General features: G+C 37.4%; 1 protein-coding gene across 2 annotated transcripts in view; it reads left to right on the top strand.

The window, feature by feature from the left end:
• Positions 1 to 8,616, top strand: part of CRISPLD1 (cysteine-rich secretory protein LCCL domain containing 1) — a 49,885-nt gene extending 41,269 nt beyond the window's left edge. For both annotated transcript variants that reach the window (XM_010845874.1, XM_010845875.1), the window contains 2 exons: positions 4,575 to 4,705; positions 7,993 to 8,616. In XM_010845874.1, coding sequence (XP_010844176.1) covers positions 4,575 to 4,705; positions 7,993 to 8,044 — 183 coding nt within the window. In that variant the 3' untranslated portion in view covers positions 8,045 to 8,616. The remainder of the gene's footprint in view (positions 1 to 4,574; positions 4,706 to 7,992) is intronic.
• The last annotated feature ends 6 nt before the right edge of the window (positions 8,617 to 8,622 follow it).

Consider the following 8,622-nt stretch of genomic DNA (forward strand, 5'->3'; position numbering starts at 1 on the left):
AGTAGTGCACATTCTAGGTGGGGCGGAAGACTTCTCCAGAGACATGGAGGTGAGAGCAAGAGAGCTGAAAGTGGGCATGGCACATTTACCTGGGAAATCCCATGGACAGAAGAACCTGGTAGACGGCAGTACATGGGTTCCAAGAGAGTTGGATACGAATTAGCAACTGAACAACAGCAACAAAGCCTGTCTTATTTACGGCTTGGCACACATCAAATTGTGTGGGCATGGCAAAATCTCAAATGGTCATAGCAGGTTTGCTTATATTTGAGCTGGTGAGAATTAGAACTAAAAGTAGCTACAGCCAGTTTAGTGTGAGGGATGAAGGGAGAGAGCCAGCTTTTGAAGCATGTAATTGGAGAATCTGAATATTAATCCATGCTGATAAGTTTAGATTTTAGGTGGCAGATGGGTTGGGAAGATCCCCTGGAGAAGGGAAAGGCTACCCACTTCAGTATTCTGGCCTGGAGAATTCCATGGATGACGGTCCATAGGGTCGCAAAGAGTCGGACACGACTGAGTGACTTTCACTTTCACCAGTATCTCATTCAAAGAGTTACAAAAACAAATTTAAGAAGTATATTCTTGATGCACTTATTCAATAGAATACTGTGGGAATATGATTGGAAAAAGAGGCCTGAAATGTGTGTATTACACCTGTATTTCCCTTGGTGAATTTATGTTCAGGTTGGTTGGTTTGTTTTTCCCTAGTTCACCTTTATCCCTGAAATTATTCTCCAAATCTAAGTCTCTCTCCAGCTCCGAGTTTGCAGTCATCTTAGTAGTAGTAGTGAAAGTCGCTCAGTCATTTCCCACTCTTTGCAATCCCATGGAGTAACCCACTAGGCAACTCTGTCCATGGGGTTCTCTAGGCAAGAATACTGGAGTGGGTTGCCATTCCCTTCTCCAGGGGATCTTCCTGACCCAGGGATCGAATTCTGGTCTCTTGCATTGTGGGCAGATTCTTTACCATCTGAGCCACCAGGGAAGAATTGCAGTCTTCTTATGTGCAACTTAAATCCTGCTGGTGTCTTAATTCAGTGGTCCTCACTGTTTGTGCTTAGATTCTTGTTTCTGTTTGTAAACATCCTTTCTCTGATTTTTCTGTCAAAATCATGGTCATGGTCATTCTTTACATCCTAAATTACTGCCACTTTCTCTGTAAAGAAGCTAAGTATAATGTTGCTTTTCTTTAACCCTATTAGTTTTGTTTTTTTCCTTTTTATTTAGCAATTAACAGGTTCTAATAGGTATTATAAAGTGGGTTGTCATTTCCTTCTCCAGGGATCTTCCCAACCCAGTGATCGAATCTGTGGCTCCTACTTCTTGCTTTAACAAAACTTAGAACATTCAGTGATTCAGCAAACACCTTGCACAGAAAAGTTTGTTAAAAAAATAATAGATATATGAATGGGCAAATATAAAACCATGAGACATTTCTAAAGAAATCATTGTTCCCAAATTATCCCTTTAAGTAAAAGAATTTAATTTTATTCATGTCTAGTGAAAATCTTTCAAAATATCCTATATGGTTTTATTCCTATAAGCCATCTTTTTGATAGAGTTAAGGGTTTGTTAGCTTGAGATTATTTTTATCTTATTTCAGTGAAATGGGGTAAAATATTGTGTATTATTATGCAGAGTAAGTTAGAAATATAAATATTTTATGTGTTAAGTACAGAATCAACCATTAATGAAATAATTTTCACACTCCCCCTGCAAAATACATTATCTCTTTAAAGATACAAGATATGGACAAATGAGAAACGATCTCCCAACTTCTTTCCCTTCCCCATCTTTTTCTCTCTCTCTCTCTTTCCATTTATAGAGTTACAACTTGTACACCCTCTTTCTTTGAGCTTTTATTTCTCATTTGTTAGAGGTGAAGTGAATTTCTGCATTCATTAAAAATGTTCCACTGATTTCACAGAGAAATTTTTTTCTTTTTGTGATATATTAGTTTTTATAAAGTGTGACCAGGAAAAGAAAATCTCCTCTGACCTTTGAACTCAAATTGGAATGCCTGCTGACTGCAGAGTTATGGGCAAAACAATAGTTTCAAACCATATTAAGTGCTTGGATTTAGTGAATGTTATATCTAAGCACTTTTATTGCCTTGGGAAAAATGCTGATAATACCCTTTTAACAGAACAGGATAAGTACTGAAATGTGTACAGAGTTACTTTTAATTCCATCTGTTATGAACCCTATTGGACATAAATATTAATTCAGTTAGGGACTTTAAATGGTGAATAAAATGATTCTTCAGAGTAAGGATTCAAGGTTTTAGATGTATGGTATTTTGTGATATAGCGAAAACACGAAAAGGATTAAACAGCTTGGCATTCGGTCTCTCTGATCTAATAAATACTGACTGATGCCGCAGAGTTCAGAGCACAGTAATAAAGCAAGGTCACGTAAGATGCACATGCCTATGTGAACTTAAAAAAGCACATTAAGTCACTCATATGTGCATAGAGATAAGAAAAGAGCACACCAGTGGGTTCAGAAAAGACCCTTGGGGCTATGGCATAGATTGCTTTATACTGAAACAGTTTAAGTGTTTCGTTTTTGTGGGATTTCCTCAGGATCTACTCAGCTATTGACAAATTTTGGTAGAACATTTGGATGAAAGCAGATATTAAAATCTACAGAAGACTTTATTTGGTCAAAAGAAAAACATTGACTTCTAGAATTAAGTTGTGTAAAAAATGGCAGTGTTTGTTGGGCCTGAAACAATTCTCTCCTTTATAGAAATTTCATTCAATTCTGATTATATAACTGGTAGAATGCGAATATAGAACTTTCCTGGTGCTTCATGTCAGAATGTTCAAAACAGTGATAGACCTTGCGCATCTACGTAGAAGCTATGATTGTTACTTCATATTTTTCTTCTTGGGGTTATTCTTTTGGGCAGGTTTTCTCTGCATAGATTTTATTGTCTAATAGGAAAAGCCACCCCACTTTTAATACATGCTTATATGTTGGAAAAGGGACTATAGAGATATCCATAACTATGTGTGAGTTGTTTAAAGTCAAAACTGAATATAAATGGGGTGCAGATAATCCAGCCTGGGAACATTTGGTCAGTGACTGGAATGGGGACTAGCAAAGACTCAATTTTTTAAAAATATTTATTGATTGATTTGGCGATGTCAGTTCCTAGTTGTGGCACGTGGGACCCCTCTCTGCAGTACACAGATTCTCTAGTTGTGACGTGGAGTCTAGTTGTGGGGCATAGGTTTAGTTGCCTGTGACATGTAGGATCTTAGCTCCTAGACTAGGGATAGAATCTGTGTCCCCCAACACTGCAAGGTGGATTCTTAAACACTGGACCACCAGAGAAGTCCCAAAGGCTAAAATTTAAGAATAATAAATAGGCCCTTGAAGAGATAAAAGGAGCTAATTTGTATTTTATTGCTTGGACAATAGTGTTAAAGTTTGCTGTTTGGATGGTTAGCTGGTGAAGGGATCTTATCCATGCAGTCACCCTAAAGATTGGCCTTCAGATCTCCACTTGCTCAGCATTGGCTTTTCTTTATTTTCTGCTTTAACCTGAAATAATTTTGTTGATATCTGAATTGCTTTCAATAGGACATTTGCTTTAAACCACAAGATATCTCCAAGTGGATTTGTTGTTGTTCAGTCACTAAGTTGTGTCCGACTCTTTGTGACCCCATGGACTGTAGCACACCAGGCTCCCCTGTCCTTCATTACCTCCCGGAGTTTGCTTAGATTCATGTCCAGTGAGTTGGTGATGCCATCCAGCAATCTCGTCCTCTGTCACCCCCTTCTCTTGCCTTCAATCTTTCCCAGCATCGGGGTCTTTTCCAGTGAGTCGGCTCTTCAAATTCAGGTGTGTGAAGTATTGGAGCTTCAGCTTCAGCATCAGCCCTTCCAATGAATCTTCAGGGTTGATTTCCAAATCTACCTGGATTGTCAGAGTACAAAATACCTTCCCTTTGCCCACCCGCAACCAAAACAAACAAACAAAACCCCAAACCCACAACTTAGCTTCAAATAAGTTTTAAAGAAATGCGGATTCATTTCGATATATGGCAGAACCAATACTATATTGTAAAGTTTAAAAATAAAATAAAAAAAAGAAATGAGACTCTAAATATTTATATATGGGTCAAGAAATAAATCACACTGTTTACAAAAATACACAAACCAAGTCTTAGATCAAAATTGGCTTTAACTTTGTGAATTTGAATGAGCTTCCCTGGTGCCTCAAGATGTTAAAGGATCTGCCTGGTGTGCTGGAAAACCTGGGTTCAATTCCTGGGTCAGGAAGAACCCCTGGAGAAGGGAATGGCTACCCACTCCATGGGTAGGACAGAAGAGCCTGGTGGGCTACAGTTCACGGGGTCACAAAGAGTCGGACACGACTCATCGACTAACACTTTGTGACTTTTGAAAGATTCCTTTATGCACAAAACATCATCCTGTAGTTGCTTACTGGGAATCTGTAGAGAGATGGATGTCAGTGACCTTGTGTCCAATTGAAGAGAAGACTGGACAAATGCAGCAAGCATTTGCTAATGATGGTGGGTTTTTCCTTGCTTCCTCAGCTGTCCAGTATCTGCAGAGCCGCTGTACACGCTGGCGTGGTTCAGAATCAGGGGGGTTATGTTGATGTGATGCCTGTGGACAAAAGAAAGACTTACACTGCTTCTTTTCAGAATGGAATCTTCTCAGAGAGGTAAATTAACATATGTGTACATATATATTTATAAACATACATATATAATATGTATTTTTTTATATATCAGCTCTCCCTTCATGCTGGCTTTACAGCCAACCTGCATGGCTTTGAGGTTTCGTGACTAAGCCAGTGTGCTTCCTTTGCAGGCTGTAGAATAGTGGGTCTTCCAGGGATGGGAGGAGCCGTAGTACCAGAGGTGCCTGTCTCCTGCAGGCTTATAAAAATCAACATGAAAATCGGATTACGAGTCAGAACCATTCTTTTGTTAACTGATCTTATAAAAAGGAAATTTCTTTCATCCTCTTTCGGATTTTCTAGATTAGTATTTATATGTAATTCTTTCTAGGTGAGCAAGGCACTGAATATTTCTCTAATCCAGTTATCTGACAAAGTATTTGACAAAAACAATGAGTCCAATTTTCTCTGGAACCAAATTCTCTGTTTGCTTGGAAGTTGGATGCCTAGCATGGTATAAATGAACCCTTTCAGGTTATCTTATATTTGGCTTGTTAGTATTACATATTTCAGTGGTTTGAGAAAAATGCATGTAACTTACTTTATCAAGTAATAATAAAAGTTAAGAGAAAAAAACAAAAACCCTGTAGTAATTTTTCAAATCATTGGTACTTATGGAAGTAGAATTAAGTCTGTGCATTTTGTGTAGATACAGGAAAATTCCTGACTTTTAAACATTTACTGAGTTCTTCAAGGGTTTGTTTGCACATATGGTAAAGTTTTTCTAAAGAACACCAAAGGATACGCCATGCAGGTTATCTGGATTGCCTTCACATAAGCATCTGGGTGCCATTCTTCATCAAATGACAACTTTGTATTTAGCATCTAGTTTCCAATGAGACTGTATCATCAAGAGGCTATTGTTAAGAAGTTGACTTCTCAACAACCTGGCTTATCTGGCTGGCCCTAGAGTACTAACTTACTGTTTCTTAAATCTGAACAAAATTGAAATTGTATTGCCATCGTACTTACTAATATATTTAACATTTATGGTTTCAAGAGGAGAAGGCAATGGCACCCCACTCCAGTATTCTTGCCTGGAGAATCCCATGGATGGAGGAGCCTGGAAGGCTGCAGTCCACGGGGTCGCTGAGGGTCGGACACGACTGAGCAATTTCACTTTCACTTTTCACTTTCATGCATTGGAGAAGGAAATGGCAACCCACTCCAGTGTTATTGCCTGGAGAATCCCAGGGATGGGGTAGCCTGGTGGGCTGCCGTCTATGGGGTCACACAGAGTCGGACACAACTGAAGTGACTTAGCAGCAGTAGCATGGTTTCAAGAAAAAATTTCATGAGGAAATTTAATGGTCAAACATGGAATATCCTAAGAATTTCTTCAATAAAAGGTCAACAGGCTCATTCCCTACACCCTTCCCCCATCTGTCACCCTCTCTCTTTACTTTATATATCATATCATATAATACACACACACACACACACACACATATATATATTTATTTATGTACATATATATATATGTTATATAAAGTACATTAGGGCTTCCCTGGTGGCTTAGATGGTAAAGCATATGCCTGCAATATGGGTGACCCAGGTTTGGGAAGATCCCCTGGAGAAGGGAATGGCCACCCACTCCAGTATTCTTGCCTGGAGAGTCTCATGGATAGAGGATCCTGGTGGGCTATAGTCCTTGAGGTCACAAAGAGTTGGACATGACTGAGTGACTTTCACTTCACTTCAAAGGAGATTGAGTTAAAGAGAATGATAATGCAGTTTTATATGCTAAATTGAGTAATGTGGTCTCATTTACCTATCATATTTTAAAATAAGATAGATGATATCCTAAGAAAACTGAGACTATTTTTGAACACCTACCATGAATTTTCAGATGCTGTTGGCCCTTTAAGTATATGAACTTGGCTCCACCAGTACCCTTATAAAGTTGGTTTTATAAACTCTGATTTACAGATATGTTAATTGAGGCTCAGAGAGGTTAAATGATATGCCCAAGGTCATATAACTAATCAGTCTCAGAAATCAGATTCAGCACTAGTTCTGTAAGTTCAGAAATAACACATTTTTCCAGTGTATCAGTGTGTACAAAGACACTTTCTAGGGCATTTTGTCAATTTGTTTCCTACAAGTAAAAATGCCTTCCAATTAGCCATATGCTTGTATGCAAAACCTGCTGTGTGTGTGTGTTACTGTGTAATGTGGTATATGCACACTTCTAACATTCTTTTCTTCATTTTAAAATTCTCCCCTTTTGTAGTACATGAATACATACATAAATTGCATTTTGTATCCCCATAGCATTTATTGTATTTATCTCTAAAAGCTTTTTTGTATTGTTCAGAAAATAAACTTTTGTGCAGAAGTATAGACTTCAAAAGTTTAAATTTGATTAGAATAAATGATGATTAATGGTTTAAATTTGAGGCATTTAAGCAAAACATACCCTGATTAATATTGTCAAAGAGCGTATAAATAATTTATTAAAGAGTATAAGGAATGATTCTGCATTGCTTTGAAGTTCTGTTTTAGAATATTTCTGAAAAGAGATTGAGTGATTTGTTTTTGTGTTCATGTTTCCATTTTGGTGAAGAAATACTTAGAACCTTCCAGACTTGACCATTAAATTTCCTAAGATTTGTTTTAAACCACATACGTTAAAAATATTAATAAGTATGCCAGCTACATAGGGCTTCCCAGGTGGCTCAGTGGTAAAGAATCTGCCTGCCTAATTCAGGAGACACAGGAAATGCAGGTTTGATCCCTGGGTCGGGAAGAACCCCAGGAGACCCACTCCAGTATTCTTGCCTGGGAAATCCCATGACAGAGGAGCCTGGCGGGCTATAGTCCATGGGGTCCCAAAGAGTCAAACACAACTGAGTGGCTGAACACCAACACCACAAACTTATAACCATGCCAGTCAGTTGTAAACCTGGATCTTTGTATTCCCCTAGTAGAATGGCATAAGAACTGCTTAACTCTACTTTATTGGAACTAAAGGTGGTAATGTATGAAAACATGACCTGGAATCTTTGAAGTTTAATATAAAGTACCAATATTACTTCTGTGCACCTTAAATTTCTTTAGTAAACTTGTAGCCAGCATATGATTTAAAGAATTATGTCATCCCCACTCAAGCTTTCCAAGAACTATAAACTATAGTAGTCTTGAGAAAGATGACCATCTGGATTCACAGAGCTGTTTTATTGACTGTCATAAGAAAGCATGATTTGTTTGAAGGATTATGCATGGAGATGACATCAATGTACTTTGTGTATTTTTTTTTTTTTTTGCAGCTTACAGAATCCTCCAGGAGGAAAGGCTTTCAGAGTATTTGCTGTTATGTGAAATGGAACAGTTGGAAGAGGATTGTAAAGACTGTTCCAAATACCACGTTTCTTAAGTTTGTATAAAACTGTAACATTACTGTACAGAAGATATCAGCTATTTTCAGTCCCCCAAAAGGGTCAAATGCATATAAATCTTGATAGACTACATCTGTAAAATAAAACATGGGACATTATTAGCTTTGGGAAAAATAATGAATATATAATGGTTTTAGAAATCCTGTGTTAAATATTGCTATATTTTCTTAGCAGTTATTTCTACAGTATTACATAGTCATAATTATTCTACATTTCATATATTATGTTATATGGTGCTTTGTATATGCCACTAGTAACATGAAAATAAACATTGAATGTGAATGGTCCTCAGAAGATCACCTGGTGCATTTAAAAACAGTAATAAAAACAGTAACTCTAAGGATGAAAAAGATTTTATTTTCCCAGGTTCAGTGCTATGATTACCTACTTCACATAATATCAGATAATTTTCAATGAAATACCTGTATAGTTTTTCTCTTCTATTAAGTTTAGGTATATAGAATATTAAATCCTGATGTTGCACTTATTTTGTATAAAATA

The sequence above is a fragment of the Bison bison genome, unplaced genomic scaffold (genome assembly GCF_000754665.1).
Source record: "Bison bison bison isolate TAMUID 2011002044 unplaced genomic scaffold, Bison_UMD1.0 scf7180017864226, whole genome shotgun sequence".
In the NCBI taxonomy this organism is placed as follows: Eukaryota; Metazoa; Chordata; class Mammalia; order Artiodactyla; family Bovidae; genus Bison; species Bison bison.